Genomic DNA, 27709 nt, shown 5'->3' with positions numbered 1-27709 from the left:
GGATCTTTAAATCCTGTAATTTCTTCCATTCTGCATTCAAAGGTCTGGAAGCAGCTTTGCCACAGGTTACAAACCTCTCTCCTTTCCTGCAGTTTCTCAGCAATTTTCTCCCATCTGCCACACCTTTGCCATCATCACAGATTTCTGACCTCACTCAGCTGATTCAGTATCAGAACATGATCCTCAGTAAAAGCCTATTCTCATGCATCTGAGGAGCCCTACACCACTTCCCTTGTATATCAGTGACAGCTAATCTAAAAATAGCTAGTGTACAAATGCCTATAAATACAGGAGAAATAGATCAGCAATGAAAGCTGCTTTATCATCCCTGGCACCAGTTTATACTCTTTACGTGAGCTCCCTAACTCACACACAGCATGCACATATGGCTTAACACCACCAGGTGATATTTCAGTTACAATAGCACTAAAAGCCCACTCACTCCCAACGTGCTCAGTGCTGGACACATCCACACGGGATGGTCCCTTCCTCTTCTACAGGCTCACAGGAGGCAGCTGGGGCAATGCAGCCGTGTTATGCGCAGGTTGTATCAGGTATCCAAGTCGATTGCTTTCAAAAAGGTCTGTTTACAACAAAGGATCTGTAGCTTTGCGCAGGGCAAGGAGACTGACAGGGTTTTTGAGCCTATGAAAGGATCTTAGCATGTCCAGAAAATTCATTTTCTGATGAATTTGTGCTCCTGAGAGTCATAGGAATACCTCACCTGCTTTTATAGCATCACAAGTGCATGGATTTAACAGGACCAAAATGAAGCTCTTCCCTCTCAGATCTGGGAAGCAAGATCCTGAAGGCATCACTCTGTGGGCGTGCAGACCCAGTGATCACAAACTGGAAAAGCTGACAGCCAGCTTGCCAGGACCTGCAAAGCAGCAGACCTGTTGTCACAACATGGACAAGCAGCTCAAGCAAGCAGGCACAATCTCACCTCCGGACATGCAGATCCAGGCTGCCGGGCTCTCAACTCTTCCCTCCTCCACCACCTCCCTTTCAAGCAGCAATAAGATTTCAAGACACACACATCCTGCAGTGACTTCACCATGGAGATGGGAGGGTACAGACAAAGGGGTGAGGGGAGGTCAGTTAATCCTACAGACACAACCAGGCTGGGACACCCATAGGCTGGAGAAGTGTTCATTTTGAAACTAAATAGAAATGTGACTATTGAGCTCAAGTTCTCTTCTGTGCTATAAACCCCAGGCTATGCTCCCCCTTCTTCATCCTCCTTATTCTCCCTCTGCAACATGCCTTGCATCTTGATTATTCCCAGGCAAGAGTGGTGACGTGACTGTTCTTGGGGAAGTTTCTGCTAGTTTTCTAGGACAATGCATAACTTCGAAACGAAATAACTCAAAGCAAAGTTAAGACTAGTTGCAGAGTCTCCCCTACAGACACCACAGCTGGTCATCCTAGCCAAAGGAGAAATTATCCAAACAAGGAGACTTCAAGTCCTTATGTATTGAGAAAGGATCCCTATTTCCTGCAGGGCTAGGTCGCTTTATAACTTGAGTGCAAACTTGTGTGAAATTCAGCATCCCTAAGGCTCTGGCTCTGGTGAAGTCTTATGGCTATGAGTTCTCTTCTTGCACTGTCACACTGGCTTCTGTCCAGACAGTGGGATTCAAACCTGTACCAAGTGGAGCCAGAGCCACTCCTGGCAATTGCAGTCACATTCTGTTACACATTTTTGTTTTCAGGGGCTTTGACTTATCAGGAAAGGTCTTTACACTTCTCTTTTAACCTCACTCTTCCACAGGCAGAACTGGGGCAGCCCCGGAGAAACTGTTGCACACTGCCAGGCTTTGATTTTTCATATGGGCTGCGTATCCAGAGGACAGATGGAGGAGTCCGTGAAGGTATGGCAGCACTAAAATATAGACCTGCAATGAAGTCCTGATTGTCTGTATATGAGGGACTCTTCCTCCCTGTGCTCTTCAATACTTCTCATCAAGCTGGTGAAGAGCTTCAACATTCACCCACTTTGATCAATATCACCCAAATTTCTTAGTGACTACTAATGTTCCTCTATCATACTGCAAACTTTTATAGGACTGCACAGAGCCCAGGCTGAGAGGGGTATGGCACCTGCAAAGGGTGATACCTGTGGCCACTTTTGTAACTTGAGAGTTTTGTAACTCCTACTTTGTGCTCTCGGGGGCAATTCCCCTATGAGATCAGACTCACTGAGCAAAGGGTGGAGGGGGAGAAGACATCCAATTCAGATGGGAAATGTCCCCATATGAGATGCAGTAGGATAGGATAAGAAGTTCACTCCACAGTGAGACCAGGGAAAATGCATACAAGCCATGCAGTGCCCTTGTGAACGATGCACAAACATCAGCCTGCTTTCCCAAATAGGAGTTACCAAAGATGCCTGAACTTTTTCTCTTTGCCTCTTATGTTTCTTTCCATCTACAGCAATAGGCCACTGGGACACGGTAAAGCCCAGGACCACCACTTTAGTTGAGGAGAAGCCCCGAGACTTCATTGCCATGAACCGTGCTGCTACAAAGGCTGGCTATACCACAGCCCGTGAATTTAATTTGTACTACAAAGCCAAGGACATTCGGCGCAAAGATAAATGCGGTCGCTTCAAGAGTCCTCCCAAATTACCTGCAGACTTTACTTATGGCGTGAGACCAAGGTAAGGGGGAAGGCTTGGGTGCCTTCTCAGAATGAGATTATCTCTTCCTATCCTCACGTCGGCATCTCCTCCACATCTCAGCTAGTTGAGTCGCCAAAGAGAAGTCTCATGAACGTGAACACTCTGCAACAGAGTAACAGCATCACTTCCATGTGTGATTGCAGCCGTGCGTCAGATAATTACCCAAATATGATCTACAGGCTACACGTCCTCAGTTCACCCCAGCACAAAGGGCTTGAAACCTTAAAAGAATGTTCAATGCCAATCCTGCAACTTAAAGGAACATAAAGAGCTGTAAGCCAAAACTTCCCAGATAACTGACTCAGAATATCAGAGCAACAGCATTTCTACCTGTTTGCACTGGTTGAAATACAGCGGTGCAGTTAAGGATCAGTTCTTTATTCCACTCCCTCACACTTGTTAGTTCATCTTCCTGTGCTGGGCAGAAACTGGTAGTACAGCAGGATTGAGGCAAAGGCTTCCAGTGCTGACTTTTCTGCTTCCTTGGGCTCACTCCCAAGGGCTTGAGGAGAGCTGGTACCTGCTACTCCCCCAGCAGCCCCTTTAGAAGGGCATAAGCCTATGCATTCATCCCTTGCAATACAGCAGGACCTACTGAGTTAGGTCTTTCAAACCACAGTGTCTTCCAAAAGATCTTTATAAGGCATCCAGTATATGTGAGCCCTGCTTGAGGTTCAACCAGGTACAGCATTTAGAAGTGACCCACCTAATATCCCCATTGTGTACCAGCTGTGCTGATTTCTCATGGGGGATTGTGCAACAGGGAGGCTGCAGGAGAGAACATCAGCACCTTGCTTAGACTGACTTCTAGGTCCTTCTGCTGCCTGTCCTCCACAGGAGCATGAAGGAGGCTGGAGGGCATGGCCATCTGGAAGAGCCAACACAACTCCAACACAAACAAGTCTCAAAGCCTCTGAAAGGGGCTCCAAAGCAGCCCTGCTGCTGCTGGAATGCAGAGTTTTCTTGCTCTGTGTAGGTCTGGACCACACGTTAGGTTTCATTTTAAGAGCTGGATAACAGTCACTATCAGAAAAATAACAGCTACAAATTCTTGAGAAAAGACATGATGAACGGCACTGTGTATTTTACGTGATAGTAAATGGGCTTTGCATATGCAAATTGAATGGATTTTAAAATGGTATTTAATGACAATTTTCGTAGCAGACATTAACATTAATTGCATCAAAATGAAAATGTAGCATTAGCTTGCTGTTAGCTGCAAATGCCCCAGCTATAAAGCTTTATCTTTATCAGTATCAGCCCTCACCGATGTGACAGGGCTGCTCTGCAAATTGCAGGCAAAAGGGCTTTTATGCTGCAAAAGTATCCCCCAATGTAGACAAAAATCAACATCAATTTTGCTTTATTTCTTCATAAACGGAGGTTAAATGGCTGCCTGTAAGAAGTCTAGGCACGTTTCAAAAGTTTTAAGGAGAATCTGCAGACCCCACAACAGCAGAAGTAGTGGAAAAGGGCTTTTAATTTAAAGTTATTATTGTGCAACTTGCCTGCTCCTTAATAGCCACCTTTTATGCAGGCTGATTATATTTATCCCTTTACTTTAAAAGCATGTTATAGACAAAATGAAATTACTGGGATTACCAAGGAGTTGTTACAGCCATTTTTGTAAAAGTGGGAATTTAACACACTTTTCCATAACTGACAAGTTAAAAGGCACCGCTTTGGCGAGAGCTCCTCAGCCAAAGACCGTTCCTAGTCACAGCTGACCAAGTTCAGCAAGACCTGCCACGTTAAAAAGGATTTGGTTGCCAATGGATTGAAGTCACTTCTGCATTCAGATTCTAAACCCTGTAGAACTGCGTTCCAAGTGCTTCTAGTTGAGAAGGCACTCACAACTAAGATACATGCTTGTCTTGGGGCACGAGAGAATGGTGGCACACAGTTTTTCCATGACGCCAGGAACTTGCTTGCCCTTAGAAATGTCCACTTTGATGAATTGCTATCATATGCAAAAAAGTTTTTCAACTAGAACAAAGCCTGCCTGTCATTCCCTAGCCCAAGGCACAGCACAGACAGGACAGCTGAGAAGGCTAGAGAGCAAAGGTGCCTGCCCATTGCACTGGAAGTTGCTGCAGCCATCGTATTTGATGATGGCATCGCTCTGGGACAATCCACAGAGTGCCAGTGCAAAGGCTCCCAAGGCTGTACCCACAGCCCCGTTGCTCTCTTCTGCCCAGCTGGAATTGCAGCTAGTGCCAGCACACAGCCTTGGGCTGGGCTGTCGCCCTGGGAACAGCAGCACAGGGGGGTTATAAGCCCAAAGAACACAGTGGCTGTCACAGGAACACATTTGTGGTCTTGCAGCTGTCAGTGAGTAACGTGCAGGCTTCTCAAACCCTGTCAGTGTATCTCCAGCCCCTTCTCAGGCCCTGGGCTGCTAAAGGCTCCCATCTCCTAGAGAAACCAAGGTCAAGAGTTCTCTCCAGGTTCACAAGCAAGAGCTTTCCTGGGTCATCCCAAATAGAAACGAGCACAAATGCTGTGGTTGCTATTAGTGCCTTATTAATCATCCCCTGGCCCTGCTGCTCCCTCCAGCACAGCAGATCACTTACGCCTCTGCTTTCTGTTCACGGTGGATTTGTGCTGCATGGAGCATTTCACAAGGCAGCATCAGACACTGGAGTGAGCTTTCTGAAGCATTGAGGCCTCTTTTCTTTCCTGGGATACTTACCTTCAAAGGTCACCCATACCCCTCTATTAATTCCCTGTGGGGATCTTCCAGGGGAAAGAAACAGCTCTGCTTTTTTGCTGATTCTCCCCTGTTCTCTCCCTCCCTTTTCCCAGAGAAGTGTTTGCTACGAATCATGTGGCCAGCTTTGTTGTGAGAGTCATAAAAAGGACATTTTTCATCTCTCCTTTTTTCTGCTCTCGCTCCCTTCTCTCTTTCAGTATCAGACAGAGATTTATTCCCTCCGTGATGCCTGTGGCATTCAGAGCTGGGAGGGGTCAGGGGAGGCACTGATGGGATGATAATAGATAATACAGTGGTTCCCCAGGGTCTTGTCCAGCTCCGTAGCCGATCCATCAGCAAGCAGTGCTTGTGCCAAGGTCAGCGGTAACGAGGATGTGGTAGGGTCCCAGCCTCCCCCATGGGGCATCCTCCAGTCAGGCTCCCTCGATTCACACTCCGGCTTCTGATCTCTACAAGAGCTGCCTTGTGCAAGCCACAATTTGCAAGAGAGCACGTGTCCGCTGAGCGCAGGCACTGGGGTAACGACCACTTTACAGTGCATGCACGCTCAGCTTTACCTGCCTCACAGCCTTCAGCCCCACCACAAACAAATCTGCAGGTTTTCTTTCAAGGAAAATGCCCATCATTGACAACACCTCCCCTCCAGGAGCTAAATACAACCCATCCACGTTTTGTGCATGATATTACATAGCTGTAAGATGTGTGTGGATTACTGTCACTGTCCTCCTAGATCCAAGTCCTGGGTCTTTTCATTTCAAATAACCCCACACCGCAGCACTACCAACAGTATATTCAGCCCCCATACTCGGTGTAGTGACCTTGCTTTGCAAGAGGGGAGACACAGGACGCTGAGGGGGCTGGAGTTTGATCATACTGGAGATCTAAAGACACAGTGGGTCTGTGAAGACCTCCAGGTTCTTCACTGGTGTCAATACAAGTTGATATTCAAGGTACATTTTGAAACCCCAATAGACGTCCAGACCCACATTTATCCTCCCAGCCATCTTTTCTGGTTGAAGTTCATCATGTGCTGAAATCAGAAGATATTAAGCAGTTGTGTTTGGAACTACAAGTAAGCAAAGATATGGATGCTATCTACAGCTAGATTTCAGGTTATAGTGACTTGTACAAGGTCACACAAGGAGTCTGAAGCCAAAACACACCAGCACACAGCTGGTACCCTGAGCACAAGTTTCCTCCTCAGAAGCTAACTGTGCAGAGCGCATCCTCAGCATAAACACAGTGTCCAGCATTTCCAGGGCTGCTTTCAGAGAAAAGCTTCCATTTGCCTCTTACTAGTACAAGTTTCCTAATTCTGCATACTATGTCCCAGAACACATTCTTGGACATAAGGACTGCACATACGTGCCATTCTCTGCCATCCTGCACCTGTACCTCCTTCAAAACCTGCACAGCCATAACCTTGCCTCCAATGTGCTGCCATCCTCTTGGCAGTTGGCCTGTAGGTTGGGCTGACCTTGGGTGTGCTGGCAGGATTTCCCTGGCACTCTGTCATCCCCATATCTCCTGCCAGTTCCCCCCTACCGTCTGCCTTCACTTCAACCGTCCCTTTCCTGAATGTTACAACCCATTTCCTTTCTAACTTCATCTCCTCTTACTATTCCACCTCCCATTCTCTAAAACTGGTCTTCATCCTTTGGCAGCTGCTTTCACCATGTTCCTGCAGCAAACTCACCTCTCTGAAGTGTTTGATCATTGCAATATCTCTTCTTCAAATTGTTACGATTGGCCAAGGGCATCAGTTATCCAGTACCTCCTCTTTTCTTTGTATCATCTGCAATTGTCCTAACACTCTGCTGACAGTCTCCTCTCTGGCCTTTAGCAGCTCAGCTGTTACCTTGGCCATCCCTGCAGCTTCCTGGCTTAACCGACTGCTCTGTCCTTAGTTTTCACCTTTCCTGAGAAGAGATATTTCAGTGCTCATGCTTCCACTTTGTAAGTAGTCTTGCCACCTAGAGTGTCTGTGATGTTTGCACACAGACAAAACAAAGTTTAGAAAGCTGCCTAAGAAGTGCATAGATATTCCCAGCATCTCTTTGGCACAGAGTGCACTGATAGGTTTATTTTTTGAGACACTTAAACGTATCAGGTCATTAATATATGATCCTGAAGGAAAAAAAAAGCGCTAATCAAGCTATAGACCAGCTGCAAAGATACATCAAAGAAACAATGCTGAAGAGCAGAGGGTGTTCCTGGAAAGAACTCACCAGGAAATGCTGGACAGGCAAGAAAGATGGGCATTACTGCAAGCCCACGTCTGATCTACGATCACTGGAAGCCAGACAAAGAAAGAGTAAAGCCACAAAAATCCAGGAGATTGGGGCAAACAAAACTTTTAGGGGAAAAAAAAAACCAAACAACTATCTGAGGACTGACAAAACAAATTATAAAATTGTAACAGTGACTGGAATTGCTGTCAGGCTTGAAGGCACCAGAAAAATGCAACCAAGTTAAAAAATACAGGACTTCCATCAGTTCAGATAATTGTATATCCTATTCAGTTTCACAGAGAAAGGCACTTTGTGTCTCTGCCACCGTTCTCGCATTGCTAAGATAAGAATTTCTATTTCAAGAATCATTTTCTTCTTCTGGAGACATTCCAGGCTGGATATGTGCTCACATCACTCTGTGTACATCAGCTACCACAGAGCTCCCAGATGCGTTCGCCTGCCTTGTCCCCGGGTGGCTGCAGCATCTGGTTAGGCTGAAAGACCTGTTACCCCCTTCAAAAATTCCTGAGTGCACCATGAAGATATTGCTTCTCCTGCAGCATAGGTATTTACTGCAGTTATCACAGTTTGACTACTTCAGGGTCCCAGATTAAGAGAACATAAACAGCCAAGTCATGGTTTGGCATAAGGTTCAGGTCCTGCATGTCAGCCTCAGAGCTGGGGGGGAAAAAAAAGGATCTAAAAAGCAGAGATTTATATCCCTTATTAACAATTGCATTACACTGAATAGGAAGTAATTTATTTTCACAGAGACTGGCTGCTGTCCCTGGGTTTCTCTCCACTGATTACAGCTGGCTGAAAGATTTCTTCCAAAACTTTTTCCATCTAAAACTACTTCTTTTCCCTTGCAAACTTCTGCTTTTGCAGTCTGTGCAATGAAATCTTGGATCGGGGCAGGGAGGGGAATAACAACAGAATGGATTTTTTTTCTGAACGCAAAGCTTTTCAGCCCTCATTGACATTGTTTCCATTCAAACAAACTAATGTTCTCACCCAACTAAAGAGATCGAAGCATAGGATGGAGGTCAAGAGGAAGACTGCTCTTTGATTTGTTTTGCGCAGCATTGTGGGGTTTATTTCCTTCGGTCTTCACTCATCAGGATGTTTTGCATTTGTTGATGGCTACAGACTGAGCACTCTCACTCTCAGCTATAGACTGAGACCTCTAGGCAGAATAGCTCTGTCCCATAACCACATCCCACCTGAGTTTGTCAGAAGATAAGAGGGTTTCCAGTCAGTAGAGAAATATATTGAAGACAAATCTAAATCATCTTCAATTAAGTCAGCCAAAGGGGATCTCCAACCCAAAAATTAGTGCTAGTGCACAAATTCCAACTTGTGAAGCCAGTTAACGGGTAAGAGCTGGCTTTGTATCTTTACTGCAAGATACGCTTCCACGTGTACATTTAGGACCAATGTTACAAGTACACATCTCACTCTTGGCCTGGAAGGGAATAGTAAAGCAAACTGGTGCTCTTGTAACTGTGTGCACTCCAAAGCACAGCTACGAGCTTCTGATAAATCTTCTAAAGTGCATGTTTACAATGGATTTTATTCTTTTTACTGTTTGATACATATGAGCCCTCTGAGCAAAATAACAGATCCTCTGACACTTAAGAGAAGGCACTGCCTCATTGGCTGCCCACAGTGAAATTATTTGTATTGTTATTTCCTCATCCAAATTACCAGGATTGTAAAGAAGCTTCAGAAACTCAGAGTAATCAGTGCTTCACCGGCACAAATCCTGCAGCTGCCACACAGGTGGAAGACCCACTGTTTCAACGGAGAGTTTTGCCAGCCCAAAGACTGCAGAAAAAAATTGGTCCCCAAGTGTTTTGTACCAATTTTTCTCTTGTTATTTTCTTCAGTGGTTAATGGAAAGTGAGGACAAGTGGAGATCATTTAAAAATGATCTTTCAGGCCTCTCCACGGGTTTATTGCCAGGACCTATTTAGAGGACCATAAAGCTGTAAGGGGCCTATAACTTTACCATATAGTCCACATGCTTCTTAGGAAAATGAAAAGCCTTTACATTCACACCCTGCTTGTTTTGCCATCTCTCCCTCTCTTTACCAACAGACCCACACATGCACGCAAGGACCGCTGGTGCCGCTAATTGAATTCACTCTTGTGAAAGCATTAACAAATTGTAAGTGACCTTTTATACAAATTCCAAAGTCAAGAACTCACCGCTAACCCCATATCCCTCTTCTGCCATTCACTGTTATGCAAAACCCACAAACAATTAAAAGAAATAACGAAGAGCCCAGCGGCCCTCTTTCCTAATTAGCTGCAGGAGGCGATGCTTGGGAGTGTGGCTAAGTGCTTCAATTACCTCGGCCCTCCTCACTGCCCTTGTTAGAAGAGACAGGTCCACTGGCCAAAGGGGAACAATTAAGGCAAGGCAGAGCCAGGCAGTTTGCAGGAGGATGCCGAGGCCATGCCGGCTCTCGCACAAGGGCCGGAGCTGTAATCACGCCCCAGATTCCTGCTGGGCTACACAGAGACAAATTAATGGTAGATAGATTGCTAGCTGCAGCCCATCAGTAACGAGGGAGGAAGGGAGACAATATAGCAGTACAAGGGAGCTGTAATCAGAGTTTTCCTGTGCTATCAGCCCCCTCTCAGGGCAGAGGGACCTAAGCATTAATGCCTTACTGCTGCCTCCATTGGCTGTACCCCAAGGCCCTGAGCAGAATCACAGGCTCCAGCTTGTGCTTTATTTGCTGAAGATGATGTGCACTGGCTGCAACAAGGAGCCCCACATTCCAGAGATGCTGGAGACCAAACTGGTTCCTGATAAGAAACCAACCTGAGCTGATGGGAAAGCCAATTCTGCTGAGCTGGTCACAAGCCTGGGGAAGATCTCTGTATGGACACTACTACCACAGGACAAATCTTTTCCATCCTGAAGTACACAAGAAAGGAATACAAAGGTGGTGCTCCCTGCAGTTGTTTCCCCTGACCCTGAAGACAGATCTTGGCTGTGCAACAAAAGTGAATAATCTTCGGTGGAAAGACACCAGAAAGGACTGACCCTCTCCCGAAAACTCAACCTTTCAAGAAAGGGTTAAAACTTCAGGATAGGCAGGGGTGTTGCAAGACAGTTTTAATATCACAGCTATAAAAACACTACTTATATGATTTATCTGTTGCATAGGCACCCTTGCAGAGCCAGATCCTGCTGCCACTAAGCTACCATTGAAACTGGAGCAGTGTTTTCAGTGCAGCCGCAGCAGCTGTGCAGCCGCTGGGGAGTTGATGCTCACTCATGTGTCCTCTGCTCCCTGCCAGACCCTGTCCTGACCTGCAGCAGGCAGAGTGCTGCAGGAGCCCTCTGCACTGGCTGGAGAGCTACCCAGAAAATCCAATGCCTGAAGCTTACACCAAAATATTTACAAGCCCCTATGCTTTTGAATTATAGAAGAAAAAAAGTAATCAAGGCAAGTTTTCACTCTTTTACAGCGCAACTTAACAATCAAATTGATTTCACCTTCTAAGCCTGTATAAACCTCCTTCCTGAGGAAAGTCCTTTGTATCCACTTTTGCCAAGCACCTTTTTCTTCCCCTGTTGATAGATAAACCTTTGAAAATAAGTTTGAGGGGAGACTGACAACCTTGAAACCTCAAGAGCAGCATGGCATTGACGGGTGCCGCTCCCTGAGCCGAGTATTATGGATAGATTTTAATTTCATTTTAACAAAATAGCTGTCTCCAGTGGAAGAAGCATCAAGAGCTAAATGAGGACCCATCTTGAGCTGAATCGCGTTGAACAGACCTCAGCACTGTCATTGATTTTCTGGGAAGAAAAAAAACGCCTCTGGCTACTAAACCAAATTAGTAGTCACTGATGACCAATTATTTTGCCCCACTGTGAACGGAGAGGCGTACTAAAATTCCAGTTTGTCAGACCCAAGGCTCTCTTCTCAAACACCTTTCAACAAACGTGTACCGAAAGTCCCTCAGATGGTTCTGACGCCTTCCTGTTTTCGGCAACTTCTCCTTCTCCAAAGTTTTAATGAGCTGCTGCTCTGGGGATGGCCTGCCAGAAAGGGAGCCCTTCCCGGCTCGGTGGAGCACTATTTGGCATGGCACAAATCACAGCTGTCAGAATTTATACACACATACACAAAAAAAGTGTCAGCCTAATGTTTGCAAATTATAATTACCATTTCTCTTGCACGTCCCTGGTGCCTTCATTTTAGATAAATCCCAGCTCTAAGGTATCAGCTGCAAAGCACTGAAGGCTCATATTGAATGGAATAGATTTAACTAGTTTGTAGCTCATTTAAGGCCTACACTGTTTTATTTTAATATTGTTAATACTTTATTATACTTTTTAACATTGTTTTCACAGTAAAAAAAAAAAAGCCTATTAGGAAGCTGCAGCTTCTTTTCCAAGAGATTTCTGGCAGACTAACATACCACATTGTATAACCGAGTTAGCAGGCGCTTGTCATTTCAGTTGAAAATAGGTCTGTACCCTGACTCTTGAAAGTAAATTAGAGAGGGAGTCTATTAAAGAGACAGGAACTGTTTCGGGGATAATAGTTTTGAAAATGTGCACAGATAAATTTTAAAATATTTAGGAAATGTCAGCATGAGAAGTGGCTCCAACTATTTGACTATAAAAGGAAGCAGCTGATTAGGTTTTTTTTCCACAATTATAAATAATTTGTTACATCCTATCAGAACTTCTTTCCCTTCCCTTTCTGTGGCAGGGTGCTTGTGCCAAAACAAGATCTGATTTACTCTAAACGAGGTGGATTTTAATCGGCAATAAGCATTTGCAGTAGATGCTTCCCCTGCTCTCCCTCCCCATGGCATCCACAGAAGATAACAGCAAAACCCTCAGTTCACAGGAGTGACATCTGGGCAGGGTGACAAACAGAACCGGAACACACAAGCCGTGTGTTCCGGTGTGTTCGTTCCTGTCCTTAAGTGACACTAAGGTGAGAGGATCTTTTCCCAAAAGCCAGCTGCAAATGAGAAATACTGTCACATTGCCAAGTGGCACCAATATTGGGGCCAAAATTCCCCATCCACTCCAACAAGATCAGCATTTGACCTACAAAGAAAAAGCCGCCTCACTGAAATTTCTCCAGTAACCTTAGTCAAAGAAGTGTGTTGCCTGATATCCGCTACTCTTCTCAGTATTTCTCTTGAAGGAGGCAGGAATATCCAGGTGAAGCCCCACATCCTACAGCCCCACCAGAGTTTCTGTATAACCAAGCACACAAGTCATTCCCACCAATTTCAAAGAGGCAGTTCATGTGTTGTCCCAGGCGCGATTCTATACTTTGCTGCATCAGGACTTAAATGTGATTAATCACACGGCAGGGAAGGATCTCTGAAGAGCATCAACCCAAATACCTCCTTTCAAGCATTTACTTACAAGCCAGCTGTGGACTGATCAGTCACCAACTGGCTGGTCCACTGGAGATGGTAAAAGTCACCTCCATAGAGATGTGAAAATACATTCAGCTACCACTAAAATCAATAATCAAACACTACACACAAAAGCTCAATGCTTTCCTGCATCCCTCCCTGCTATTCCTGCACATCAGGAAAGCTCCTGTTTTGGAGAGCAAAGGAACAGGCCGAGGAAACATGCCTATATATACAAGGCTCACCATATGCTTATGCCAGGACTACCAAAGTTTACACTATAGAATGAGGCTGGAGGCCCACCCAGACAATAAGACAGTCTACCAGAGGTTTGCCACATCGTTTATCCTTTATAAATATTTTCCCTAGCTCTGATCAGTGTGAAATGCCAAACTGGAAGAGAAGGCGCAGGGAGAAAAGTGAAGTCAAAGGGTAAATTGTTGGTGTCCCCTTTGGCGCAGGGTGTCTCCAGATAACTGTCTGGAGTAGCGCAGCTGATTTGTAAGCAAAGCCTTGAAGAGCCCTGCAGCATATGATCTATGAAACAGGAGGTCTGCAGAAGGATGTCTCCTCTGATATGAATGCCCCCTTGGGATGTATATTGCTGGATTGCGCATCTAGTATCATTAGAAAACACGACCGTAGATTAGGCTGTTTTGAAGCATGTGGTGTGCAATAATTAAGTAATAAAAGTCACCACAGGGGTGAAGGAACAAGAAACAGAAGAGTTAGTATTTGCATATGCACTGCTGGTGCCCTCCGTGATCGTCAAAGATTCTCCAGACTGCTAAAAGCTGGCTGCTACCAATTTTGGACTTGCTCTGTCAAAAGCCACAAAGCACCGGCTCACTCTATGGTATACAGGCTGTCCCTGCAGAAAACCTTTTGGTGGAGCTGGTGGCCCAGAAGCAGCCCGGGAGTTAGTCCATGTCCCTGCTGTCTTGTAGATGTTCCAATCAGGCAGGGAAAGCACTCCCTCTCTGTTACGGGAGAAGCTGAATACACTGTGGGCTACAGGTGGGAGCAGAGCTGGGGGTGATGCCTCCACAGTGGTTGGTTGCTGCTGAGATAGGAAAAATCCCTCCACAGCGAGGTGTGCAAGGACAAGGACCAATAAAACTTGAGGTAGAGATCCTCTATCACCTTCAAGCATTTGCTCCTGGGAGACAAGAAAAGCAGCAGGACCGCAGCAATAAGTGATATGTTATCCTCAAGGCAAGAGCCATACTGCTGCCACTGCCAGTTCTGCCTCCCATGGTGGCTGATGGAGTTAAGGGATCCCGACTTGCAAAGATTGCTCAATAATTTCAGACAGCAGCTCTGCCACAAGCTGATTAGGTCAATGCCAGCTCAGAGCAGCTGAATTGGTCACTGGCCAACAAGCAACTGTCTTTTATTTTGACTGTTATTCTAGAACCGTTGTCACCTGCAGCTCCTTTCTGCTACTGCCTCCTCCTGTCCAGGAAACTCCCTGGTACCCTGTCTCAGGGGGCAATACATCAGGTCTGCGCAGCCGAGGCGCTAGACTCATTTCACCCAATCCGTCATTGCACCAGTTTGCAGCTTTTTGATATAACACAGTAGTGATATTTTAATAGCAAATTAAAATTTGCCATTATGCCAGCAAAACACACTTTGCACCCAGTGGTTCTTCCCAGATAACTGCCGTGGCTGTCAGTCTGGAAGGGATCCAGCCTGAGCTGCTCCTCTGAGCTCCAGGGACACAATGCAAAAGCCCAGCGCTCTGCTTCTTGACATTGCCCCACTCTATATTTTCATTACCCACCACTGGGAACCAGCTGGGAAATGCTCTCCTGGAGCCATAGCAGGGCCCAAGGTTGAACTGCCATCTGTGGTGCTCCACAGCCCTTCCAGTACACCAGGGCTTGATCAGAGGTGGTGGTCCTTCTAAATGGTTCTGCAGAGATGGGAATTGTGCTCATTCTAGGGAATACCCTAACAGTCCTGCTGCAGGTTATCACAATCGTCTACAGGCTGTGGTGTATAAACTGCAAACGAATACGGGTTTGAGTCTTTTCCAGACAGAGAAAGCCTTTCCCCAGTGTGAGTGTTTATTCATGTTCTCACCACCACACTTTCCAGAGCAGAGATAAGAATCAGCACGGGGAGGTAAAATAAGGTATTAACCATGTGGGTTATATTGTTGTCTTTTCGATGTTTTCCAGGCCTAGCACTCCCCTTTATGACCTTCTCCAACACAAATACAAGGAGCTGTGGATGGAGGAGCAGAGAGCCCTGACAGCAGCCCTAAGAATACAAAAGAAAAAGGTGATAATACTCCAGCAGTGCTCTCCCTTCCTGCGTACAGCACTGCTGCCGGGCATAACCCCTCACTGTCCTACTCTATAAGGGATGGCAACTTCTCCCAGCCAAGGGGAGGACTCTTAGCTGGGGAAACATCCTCCCCGACTGCTGGAAGGCTGGTGAAACCTAATAAAGATGAGCTACTTCCCAGCCAAGATGGGTCTGGCTTCAGCCAGAGCATGTCCTGTGGGAGTGAACATCACATGCAAATCACAATCTATGTGAAAGCGCTCTAGAGATAAAACGGAAGGGTTGGGTTTTTTTTTTAGAAGTATTTTTGTATCTGAAGATTTACTGAGTGGAGCGAGCTCTCCAGGGCAGAAGTGCTTTGGCCAGGGCCTTTCAAAGGCATAGACACCTTTCTAGCTACCATCACTGTCTACATCTGTCTACATCAATATGCCTCCAGGTTACAGGTTTCCCAACTAAACTCCTAATATTGATTCAAATGGAGGCTCTGGTTCTCTTTGCATCGCCACAATAGTAAAAAGCTCTGCTGTAACAAAGGATTAAGTTTCAAATTATCTTTGGTATTTATGTCACCCCCTTCCCAGGAGCCTCGCAGACTGTCCTTTGGACAGCATCAGCTCTGCTCAGGTTACCCGCGACAGTGGATAAAACAATGGAAGAGCCAACAAATGTCCAAAGGACCATCACCAGCCCCAATTCTGGTGATTGAGGCCAGCACCTACAGCAGTTGTTAGTGTAGCACTGTGCTGTTAAACACACTGATATTGTAATAACATTTAAAAGCAGCCAATGACTGTTTTATTAGTTAATGGCTCAAACAGAAGTCAAGCTAATATGATAATGACCAATTTCAATGGGCTTACTGCCATCACAAACTATGCTTTATAGTTGAAGTACAAGAATACAGTGTTCTTAATTAGCAGCTACTTTATGAATACACAAGCCTAGGATGTTGAAAAGTGCATCCCTACCTTATCTATTAATGACTGATGTCTTTAATCACTAAGTTCCCTCCACCAAGTTCCCAAAGCCTACAGCTACCAATTACTGAGTTAAGCAACACAAACCTGCATCCTAGACCACAGAGCAGACAAATTCCCTAAGGTTTCATGCAGTGGCCAAATTATTCACCAGGTACCTGCATGGGCTTGTGCTGGGACCATCAAGCACTATAAGCTGCAATTAATCAGGTGAGCAACACACACCGGACAGCCAGGAACTACCACCACCCCCCACGGTGGAGGTGGTGGAAGTGACTTTCCCAGCTGGTGATGAGGCATTGCTATAGCTCAGAGCACAGGGCTTCCTGCAGGCAGCAGTCATCTCATTGGGATGCTGGATAAAGCAGACACTCCGAGATCTGGCAGCTGCTAATGTTTTGCTCATCAGTATGTTTTAGATATCAGTATTAGCTGTATGGACATGAAAAACTACCCGCTTACAATCATCAGTCCAAAGTGACTTTTAGACTTGCTCATCCCAGTGTCATTATGTTGCATGACACCAATCTGGTGTATATAGCTGTGCAGCCGTTTCAGCCCATTCTTTTTTACCTTTGGTTACAGAAGGACACGGTGCGTGACACGCGCACCACATGGCTGCGGAAACACCCACCACCTGCAAAGAAGGAGTCCTTCTGGCACCTACCCCACTTGGAGAAGGTATGGGACACTTGACTGATCTCAAGGACACCTTCTACCCTTGCCCACATGCCTTGATGACACCCTTAGCACACAATGGAGGTAGACACAAGGCTCTTAATTTAGAGCTTCCCAAGACCCAGAACCTAAAATGGTCCAGCACTGGGTACGTTCAAACATCAACCCCTTTTCAGCTTCAGGGTGAGGTATGTTTTGCAGCTATAATCCCTGGGAGAGGCAGGAGTTGCCCAGGTAAGCACATAATGACTTGCTTTCTAACTTGTGTGCATTTTCATGAGCTTTACGAGATGAAAAGCATCTTTTTCTATCTCCCTATTAGCACTGGGGTGGCCTTTGTTCTCTGCTGGTATTCCCACGACTGCTATACACAAACAGGACCATCAAACCCACGTTTTGGTAGCTTGCCATTTTATCAGCTCTCACCGTAACTAATTCAAACCACACCAGATGTTTCAAGAAGCATTTTCACCCCAAGAATTAGAGCTTTCCAGAAAGCATCCACTCTTGTTACTTCTCTAAACTACCTGACTGACAATATTCACCCTGAGACTGAGCAAAGGGTCTAGCCAGGTTACAGATGTGCATGACACTTCCTTTAATTGATCCAAATAAGAGCCAAGGTGAAGATTTCTTCTTTTAGCAATGGGATCTAAATATCCCTCTGAATTCATCTGCACATCCTGCTGTGCTCTAGGGTACTTGTTTGATATCTGTTAGCTTTGTTTGTGGTGTAAATTACAGGGAAACTTCAAGTGAAGAGCTAGGGGGCATTTTAGGAAGGAAGGGAAAAGAACTGGGCAAGGAGAATGGAAAGGAGACACCAGAAAGTCTGAAAGCACTGAAACCCTGCAGGGAGTTTACATGGCCAAAATCATATCTGGCATTGATAGATACCACTGCAAAGAGCCTCTCAGCCCTCCACCCCAGCCCTTGTTCTGGTGGGGTTGTTTTTTTTAACCATGCTGTTGATTTTTAACTGCAGTTAAAAAACAACGAAGAAGCCTTGTGACTTCCTGAAGCTAATTTACTTGTACAAGTTAGAGAGTTTTGACCAAGAAATGTATTTTGCACCACCTTGATGTATTCCTCTTACGTCCTGTCTAAGACTGTCCGATTAGCATATGTCAGTAATCATTTATCCCCGCTGCCTGTCAGCACAGAGCTGCTGCTGCGGCTAGTGTCAGGGAAAGAACATGACCGATCGCTGTTAAACAGATTGTGTAAGTCACACGAGATACTGGGGCAAGCCTCCTCTTTAGAGCTTCTCTCACCCCAGACCTTTCCATCACTATTCATTTTTCAGCCTGTTTTTTTCTTCATGCTTTCTCTTTTGTTTCATCCGTGACTGCTTGGCTTCCTCCCCAGCCACAGCTCTCAAACCTCCAACTCTTCTTCTCTCTCCCTTTCTCCTTACTCTCCTCTTTCCTTCCTTCCCAGGAGCAGCATCCAGAGGACTCTGTAATCCTCCTTTCTCATTACATTAACCTGGAAGGTTTGCCTTTCCCTAGTTGCAGATCTAACAGGCGCAGCCCATGCTAGAACTTCGATCAGGGTATCTGTTGCTCAGCTGAGTTTCAGTTCATAGTTTCCTCCATGAAAAAATAAGTTCTCTTGAACATCCATAAACATTTATCCAGTTAAAAGTAGTAACAACCCAGAGAAAGCTAATGGTTCCCAGAGACACCCAGCAGCCTCCAAACTGTGCTTTAATCATCTCTGTAAGATTGAGTTCCATATACGTAGTGGTGGAATAGACTTAAAAGACCAACTGGCCTAACTCTTCAACCAAACAGAGACCCCAGGAGTCACTCAATCCCTTCACAGGAGTGACAAACAGTGCTCTAAAGAGGTGAAGGAGCTTGTTTTTGTGATGTTTCTGACCTCTTAAAACCCTTCTCAAGCTCTTCCATGAGGATGGATAATTATGGCTTTAAGACTCAGCGGATTGGGGAGGTCAGCCATTAGCACTGACAATTGTAGGCAGTTTACCGAAATAGCATCTTCAACTCATACAACATCATCATCCTACTGCACCAAAAGCAGTAAGAAAGCCAATCACAAAGATATCACTTCACAGAAAACTTGTTAGCGGACTCCTGCCTGCATATTGTTTCAGCCTTCAGTGACATTATCCCTCTGTGGCCATTACAGAATAAACTCATGACCTGGGAACAACTTCCAACTCCAGGAAGACTATACAGAGACACTGTTGCTATGACCACAGCCCCACTTTGGACTATTTTTCCTTGTGATCAAGACTGGTGCAAAGTGCTGGTGTGACATGTCCTCAAGCCACTCATCGTTCTTGTCACTCAGTCACTGCCTGTTATCTGGCATGATACCTTTCAATCTGACCTGCAGGGAGCAATGTAGAGAACCCAGCTACCAACACGGTTGTAACCTAAAACAAGAGGCAGCAGGAAGATGAGATTTTGTTCCTTTACACCCATAAAAATCAACAAGGAGGACTTTTTCCTATTCCCATCCTGACCCCTGACAAGGAGTTGCTGAAACTGGGTGTGGGTGTCACTGCTGCCTCTTAAACTGAACTTCTTCCATTCTGTCCCTGCAAGACTATCTCCTGGCACCATGTAGAGAAAGTGGAAGGCAGTTAAACAAATGAGCTTTGCCCTCCCTGCTAATTGCCTCTCCTTGCTCTCTGCTGCATGACATTACACAGTCATTCACTCAGTAAAGTATAGACAAATTTACTATATTTTCATTTGGATTTAGGTTTCAGCCCCACTGCTTTAGAATAATGGTGCACACTATTAAGCTAACCGGGTGATTTACAGGCTCTTCCACACCCGGTGATCACTCCTGCTCTGCATCTTGCTCCGGAGGACCATGGGGTCTCCTGGGCCCTCCAGCTCACCGAGACAAACAGGTCACAGGGAGCCAGACTTGTCCTGATGGGCAGTTCATTAGAGAAAATCGCTGAATTGGAGTATTTTTTTAAAAAATAAATGTTAACTCCTTGCTCACCACTGCAAGATGCTTCTGCTGCCCTCTTCTTCTGCAGTCACACCCCCTCACATTTATTTGTAAATTTGGGACTACATTCACTGGGGATTGTACTTCAGGCACCCACCTTCCCCCCATGCTCATGGGATGTGTCCCATCCCTGTGTCAGTCATCATTAGCATCATGCTGGCCCAGGCGGAATGACATCCCTAGTGTCAACCAAACTCTACAAAGGCTGTTGCTGCCAAAAACCATCATCCCTGCAGTCCTAGCAGTGCAATCCCAGGGCGAGGCTTCAACCACCTCCATCTGACTATTTGATAGTCACAATCCAAACACTAAGTCAACACTGGCCACTCGGCAATACATTTCCAAAGCTCAGTCAAGTCAGTCCAGAAGGATTCTGGTAGAGATACCTCACGCAGTAGTAATGTGGGACAGAATTCACTCATGTGCCAAAATAGCTCAATGCACCACATATCGTTGACACATACCAGAGTTTTTCCTTTGCTCATTAGAGAATCCCAGCTTGCACGGACATTCAGGGTGGCTTTCCAGGAAGAATAATCTTGTTTACTTGACCAAATGGGGGAGGAAAGAAAATGCAGCAACTTTGGACCACACTTTTGTCAACATGTGCTGCCTTCCCAAGCAGATGAAAAGAGCTGCGCTCGATGCGCGATATGAATAAGCGATAAGCAATTGACGAGCAAGTGTTCGGGTACCTTGGCAAAAGACTTAATTTGCAACCTGGCACAAAATCAAAGGCTCTGTCAACGGCTGAGCGGCTCTCCTGCGTATGCCTCGCGTTACCTGGGAAAGCTCTGTCAGGTAAATTTCCACCGAAAGTAATTAGAGGAATCCCCACTGTATAAACTTTGCAGCAAAATTCTGGGCTCCAGAATTTGATTCTCACCAGGGATCTGATATCTGCTCACAGCCTGATCCTTCATCAGAATTAAGAGTTGAGGTTTAACGCATACACAAAAAATGTTCCACATTTTTTTTTAATGCCTTAACTCTATTTTTGTCTAAGGAGCTGAACTGACAAGCACAGCTCATGTAATCTTGCACCTGTTGTCTTGTCAGAAAAGCCATAAATTCTGCTTAAATAACCTAGGTTTGATACACACAGCACATGGTGGGCTGGCTTTCAGATACAGCATTTTTCCTCCTGGATTTGAGGGCAGCAAAACTTTATGGAGTTGGAATGTTATAAAACTTGTCTCCTGAGGCCTCAATAGTGCTTAAAGAATAAAGCAATGAGTTCAAGAGCTTCTTGTCACCATGGTACCAGCTCAAACCTCCCTTCAGATGGGATGTTAGCTGACCAAAAAAATAAAAACTGGTGTCACCTGATGGCTGTTCTATGGCTCAAGTGACATGAATTGGGTCCCAGCCCCACACTGATGATTCAAAGCAGCATCACTGGCCTTTAGTGCTGACCTGCCTACAGAGTGCAAAAAGAAAACACAACACCCTGTGGGGTTCCAAACGGGCAGAGACCCAGCTACCCTGAGCACAATCCCTGCACAGCTCCACTGGAACCGCAGCGGAAATGTCATCTCCTGCACCACAGCCGTTCTGTAATTACATGCAGGCTCCAGTCACTACATTTTCCTGCAGATTGTGCAGGTTTTCTTGTTTTGCCTAACAGTTGAAAAGTCCAGCAATGCAATTGCTGAAATCATAGCAAAGCAGCTCCCTGGTCCAGCCTTTCCTGGTATCTGTTTGCCTGTGCCCTAGACAATCAGCATCTCCATCACATGCTAATACCACCCTCTGCCATGCCCAGCCCTTCCTCACGTCTCCCTCAGACATGGCAACTTATCATTCCTCTGCCATTTTCATTGCTCCCTAACACCTCCCAAATGACTCAAGAAACCAGCACCCTCCTTGTGCAGCCTTACGGGCTGGACTGTCTCCCATGTAGGCTCCACATGCATCCAAGCCCTGGTGCCCAAGGGCAGCACAAGCAACTGTTGGCAACCAATGCTCATTGCTGTTAAGGAGATGTTCACCCATGAAGGAACAGATTTGGGGTGCTTGCAGCTTCGTGAGTGAAACCACAAGCACTGTGTTGGGTACAGGTGAGCACCAACCATTGCCTCCAGTGCTACCTACTATTTCATACACAAACCCACAGAAGTGCTTTTCGAATGGACTTGGGGTTTCGTTCATGGGCCTATTCTGCAGGGATGCTATTTACCAACAGACAATTTAATTTGAAGTCAAACTCTTGCCTGGTATGAAAAGGGTCAAGATTCAAACATCAAAAACAAATGAGGTGGATGTGAAATCTTCCAGCTCTGGTCTGACCCCAGGACATCTGCCAAGGCAGTCACACACTGGGTTACAGCTCTAGTGGGTTAATTCACCTTTACGCACACTATTGCCCAGACCAAGTGACCAGTGAACTCCAGTAAACATCTGTGGCCTTTATTTTCAGCAAGCAGAAAAAGAAAATCCCAGCTCTCCATGAGGCATTAAATACAGCAGCCAAAAATTACTGAGCACTTTTTGAAAGCTTCCTGGCTTTGAAGCAAATAAGGACCGTTTATCCCAGACTCCCTTGTCCTTCATTTCGCTGTGTTCTTGGAAATAGAAAGATGGGGAGAACAAAAAATCAACCCCATTTATTAAACCGGTTAAGTGCGCTACTGCCAGGAAAATCCACAGCATTTGTAACCCTAATAATCCAACACACACCTCGGAGCGCAGCTCATCTTGGACAGAATAACGTCTGTTTTAAAAATACCTGCCTCTCTCTAACTTGTCATGGCATTTGTTGACAACCCTATTGAAAGGCGCTCTCAATGCAGCTGTGAAGGATCTTTCAGCACCTCTTTCTCTTTCCTAGACAGTTTTTGAAAGGGAGGGGAGGAAAAAAAAAACCATCAATACAGGGGGAAAAAGGCATCAGCAGCCAACATCACCTGGGCCCCTAGCGCACCGCCTCCAATTAAATCAAAATGGTTTGTTTTTAATGGTCTTTTACACTGACAAGTGGGCTATCATTCCAGGCCTAGAGAGCTGTCAGGGAGCCGAGGCAAATCCTCCGTTGATAATGCCCAATGCTTCCAATTAGGAGCGGAGGCCGCTCCTGGCGCACTAACGATTCCCCAGCCTCCCTCAAGGCCCCTTCGGCGTTGGCTGTTTCGTCTTCCCTCTTCCTCCGCCGCAAATTACTGACACAAAACGGAGGCGCCCCGGTGCCTCCTCACCACGCCGGGCCCCGGCCCTGTTGGATTTAATGAGGCGATGGAAGTTTTCGCAGATCTTTCGCTAAATTCTTTTCTTGTTTGACAGCTGCTTGAGTGTTGACCTTATAAAAGATTTAGTGTTTCTCATTATTTTCTGTCAAGCTTTACAAGCGATAGCTTCACGGAAATCATTTGCATCTCGATGTGCACGCGCGCACGTGGTTTTTGTCTGGACGGGGATGCTCGGTGCTGCGTGCGTCAATGTGTACACCCTACCCCTCTCCGTATTGTGTATTTTATCCCCCACCTCCCCTAAAAATCTGCAAACATGGAACTGTTGTTTTGGAGAGGGAAAAAAAAAACACAATAGGACTTAAAAGGCCCAGAATTTTTTAGACTCCTGTAAATGAGGAAGGTTCTGAAAAAGGAAGAGAGATTGGTTTCCTGTAAAGGGAGCTCAAGAAAACGTTTTGTCACCCGCTAAAAGGATTCAATCAAATGGATGATGGAAAAACTAGGCTGAATCTAGGGGCGGCTTTGTTTTTAAATGAAAAATAGTACAAGGTTGGGAAGCTGCCTCTGAGCAGGCAGGCAGAGCCAGGCAGGTGCTGCAAGAGGAGCAGGTACAGCAGAATCCTTCTGCAGCCAAGCCTGGATTCTTCCAGGGCAGGAGAGCCCTGGAAGCAAGTTTATTGCTTGCTTCAGCCCTTTCCGCGGGTTCATTCTCAACACCTCTCACAAACAGTTTAATCCAGCTACATCAATTAAAACTGCCCTCGCTGCACCCTCCTAGGGTGACTCTCATTTACCTTTCCCCCTAGGAGCTAGCCTTAACCACCAAAGGTGCTGCAGTGCCCAGCACCTATGGCACACGCACCCACCCCAACGTCAACGAGCACAACACCGACAGCTTCTACAAACCCATGGTCTGAGGTGCACGTTCTGCTGCCATCAGGGGAGTTCTGCCAGTCTGTATCAGCTCAGCTCTGCCTTCCCTGTCCCAGCTCAGCCTTCCTGTACCTCACATGCAATTTATTAGCCCTCCCTTAACGGACCTGCTTCTGCTTGCCACACACATGATTCTACTAATGTTTGACGAGTGATCATTTACAGTCCTCCAATTTAAAACTTTATCATAACTGAGAAAACCAAATGAAAATAACCCCCAAATACATATTTAAGCTTTAGGAGTTAAGGTTTTTTTTATTGTCCCCTAATTCCTTGAGGCAAGCACTGATATTACAACATCCCAGCTGCAAGTGTCCTGTAGGTTGTCAGCGACAAATGCTATGACTAACAGCAGACGTTGCTTCTTGGCAGCTGAAAACCATTGCAGCTCCATCATCCTGCAAGGAAAACCACTCAGCTTGTGCCTACAAACTATATTCCTGCTCCAGCCATTGCTCCAAATCCATGATTCAGACAAAGCCCTGGCATAACAGCCCGTAGCCACATCAGAGTAACAGTAAAGATCATCAGCCCTCTCTAGAGGAAGTACCTCTGGGTTCATCCTTTAAAATATGAATTAGAAGAATCAGAGATGAGGATTCATCACTGGCATTGGCTTCTCAACACCAGTCTTTGTCATAATAAGACCTTTGACCCAAGGACACCCTTATCTTGGCTCTAATTACTGGCCTGGGACTAATCCATACTTCTCAACTGTCCCTCATTATGAGAGGGTTTCTCATTTTTTAGGATGGCACTTGATCCTTGTCCTACACCTGGTGCTTCCCACTTACTCATGCTCAGGGCAGAAGCTGGCATCCCTCAACTTTGTCAAGGGCTCTGCTAATTTTAATTACTGCCAGTTGTGGCCCAGTGTGACATTGCTCACCTGGGGGCTTTGTACCAAGACTGGTGTGAATAAACTGCTGTTTCCTCCCAGGCAGAAGTATCCCCCTACTCAGTTCCATGTGCTGGTGAACAAAGAGCACGACAGGGAAGGCAGAGGCACTTTCAAGAGAAGCAGTTCAGCAGTCCTTATCTGCCGGCACTGGGTTTTTCTAACAATCCCAGCTCTAAGGAAAAATCTCCTGCATCATTAATGGGATGTTAGAGTCGACCTGGCTGGAGATCATCTCTGCTGGGATGCCCACCTACTTTAGCAACCCTTGGTTCTACCTCCCCCACCTTTCCCTCTGGGAGAGGGGATATGTCACTGCTGCAGCTTGTGAGAAAGCAAAAACATCCAGAAACAACTGTCTGAAGTTATGCACTCAAATGCATATTTAAGTACCTGAACGCCTTTCCTCCAGAGAGGGGGAATAGCTAAATACGCTTTGTTTGTCTTGATTAATGAGATCACTAGCAAGCTTTTCAGGGCAAAGACTGCTCTGTATTTTTACATATGCAAAACCTGACATCCAGCCAGCCTGAGTGGGGTGGGGGAAGCGGGAGGCAGCTCTGCACATCCACACAAGGCAGATTTATGGCATGAGGAATTGCGCTGGGGCACCGTGACCCCCCCATGGTAAACCAACTCCATACACGAAGATACTCGCTCATCCCAGTAACTCTGCATCTACTGTGTAGGTTTGCCATATGCAGCTGTGTATAAACTCCCTGCTCACTCTAAAGCACCCTGGGACCTTTCTACCCCGAGGTGACTTGCCCTTTGTTTACTTGCTATGGGCATTTTTTCACCCCCTCCCCATCTCAAAGACAATTCCTGAGGTGAAGCTGCTCATATGTTTGTTGAGCAGGTCATACAAGGCTCCTTGACCCCAACAGGATCTTCCCTGGGATCTCTCAGCCCATCCTGAGCCCTTCAGTGACAAACAAAAGTCTTGTGTTAGTAGAAAACAAGTAATTTATTTCAGGATCCACCTTAAGGTGTGCCAGCATCTGAAAGCATCAGACAGCTTGTTAGGAAAGTGTCAAGAACTTGTTACTAGGGCAGACAAAAAAATCTCCTGAAGTCAATCAGAACACTAGTCTTTATTTTCAAAAGGTTAAGTATTTAACTTCAGCTGGAGCAACATCTCCCAAACAGAGAAACCTTTGTACTAATGTGCAGTCTCTTGCCTGTTTGTGCTGCAACCTATTTTCCTTGGCCGGCTGCTCGCTGTAACCAATCGTTTATCTGCTGCTTCCATTATAGGTTGGGCCTCATCTCTGTACTTTTCCAGACCGTGGTGCTCATAAAAAGGCATTCAGTGCCCCTCATTGAGAAGTGCCTGCAAGACATGGTCTCCTTCCCCAGAGCATCCACACAGCAAGGACCACGGCACTGAGCTGGACACCACAGCCCTTTGACCCTGTGATAGCCACAGGCTTATAGGCTTTCTGTCTGATTTTACAAAGTTATGCTAAAGAGTTATACAGCCAAATAAACACTAAACATGAAAGGAATGATTCTGTTCATTGCTTCGTGTCAGATGCGCAACGCCTCACTCAGTCTGATCACCAGAATTCTCATCGTGCTCAGGGTAACCACACTCACAACTAGGAATAGGGCAGCATAGGCACCAGTACAGCCCCAGAGGGAAAGCAGGACAGTCTCTTTCACCATCTGCTCTGAACAAATACATTAAATGCCACTATATCCCAGTCAATATCAAGTCTATAATATCTCATAATCCATCAGTCCTTCTTATTTCTTTGCCAAATAAGCTTCCCATCGCTGCCTGACTCAGCAAAGCCCTCGCCTGTGTGAAGGAATCCCAACACCTGCTTTAAGTGTTCTGCCAAAGTGAAGCCACACAGTAATGCCTTCTCTTGAAGATGGCTCCAGCCAGTTCCAGGCTTGCCCTCAGACAGCTGCTGGTGCTTGGTGTCCCTCAGGACCTCTCCAAGCAGCTGCTGAGCAAGCTCAAGCTCCACCAACACCAACTCAACATCACAGCACTCAAACCCCAGCTTGGCCACCAACAGGGAACAGCAGAGGCTTAGACAGGTACCAACACCTAAAATCCATCTCCTCTCAACAGGATACCACCTTAAGAAAATATCACTTGATAATAACTGTGATTACTTTAACTCTGCTTCTCCAATATTGCTAGGGAAATAATTAATCACTCCTATGTAGTCTGCTTCTCACATCTACTCTTATATCTCAAGCTGTACCAGAAAATGTTTAGGGTCCAATGTTAGCTTTTAGGTTTCACATTCATTACCCTGTTGGCACTCAGAAAGCTCAGGTGTGTTCACTCCAGGACCATGTTCTGAGAGGCAAGATCTGCTGTCCTGGGCAGCCCCAGCTGCATCCGTAGCTCAGGAAGAGGCTGGTAGCAAGCACTGCAGAGGAAGTGGTTGTGCCACAGCATAACTTTGCCCCACACACCTCACCACCAGCTCTAACCCAGTCCTCCTTCGTAGGCCCACCAGCAGCCAAGGGATGCAAAGAAGTCCAGGGCTTGACCCCACCAGATTTCCAGCCAAACTTTGAAACCCAAACCTCAAAGAGCAGAATACTTTATAAGATTAAACTGCATTGTTCAAGACACAAGAACAAAGTAAACTGCAGGGGCAGCTTTTTCTTACCCTCTCCCAGGCCAAGGGACCCTCCACAAAGGCTGCTCCAGCATCTCCCCCATCCCCTCCTCAGG

At 46.0% G+C, this 27709-nt stretch overlaps 1 protein-coding gene across 1 annotated transcript in view; it reads left to right on the top strand.

Annotated features, from left to right (window-relative positions):
• CFAP77 (cilia and flagella associated protein 77) overlaps window positions 1-26478 on the top strand; it is a 58904-nt gene extending 32426 nt beyond the window's left edge. The window contains exons 2-6 of the mRNA XM_054084479.1: window positions 1775-1874; window positions 2437-2662; window positions 15223-15325; window positions 16897-16992; window positions 26263-26478. Coding sequence (XP_053940454.1) covers window positions 1775-1874; window positions 2437-2662; window positions 15223-15325; window positions 16897-16992; window positions 26263-26331 — 594 coding nt within the window. The 3' untranslated portion in view covers window positions 26332-26478. The remainder of the gene's footprint in view (window positions 1-1774; window positions 1875-2436; window positions 2663-15222; window positions 15326-16896; window positions 16993-26262) is intronic.
• Window positions 26479-27709: the final 1231 nt, after the last annotated feature.

The sequence above is a fragment of the Cuculus canorus genome, chromosome 19, assembly GCF_017976375.1.
Source record: "Cuculus canorus isolate bCucCan1 chromosome 19, bCucCan1.pri, whole genome shotgun sequence".
Lineage (NCBI taxonomy): Eukaryota > Metazoa > Chordata > Aves > Cuculiformes > Cuculidae > Cuculus > Cuculus canorus.
The sequence above is the reverse complement of the archived record's forward strand: the minus strand, read 5'-3'. Positions and strand labels throughout refer to the sequence as shown.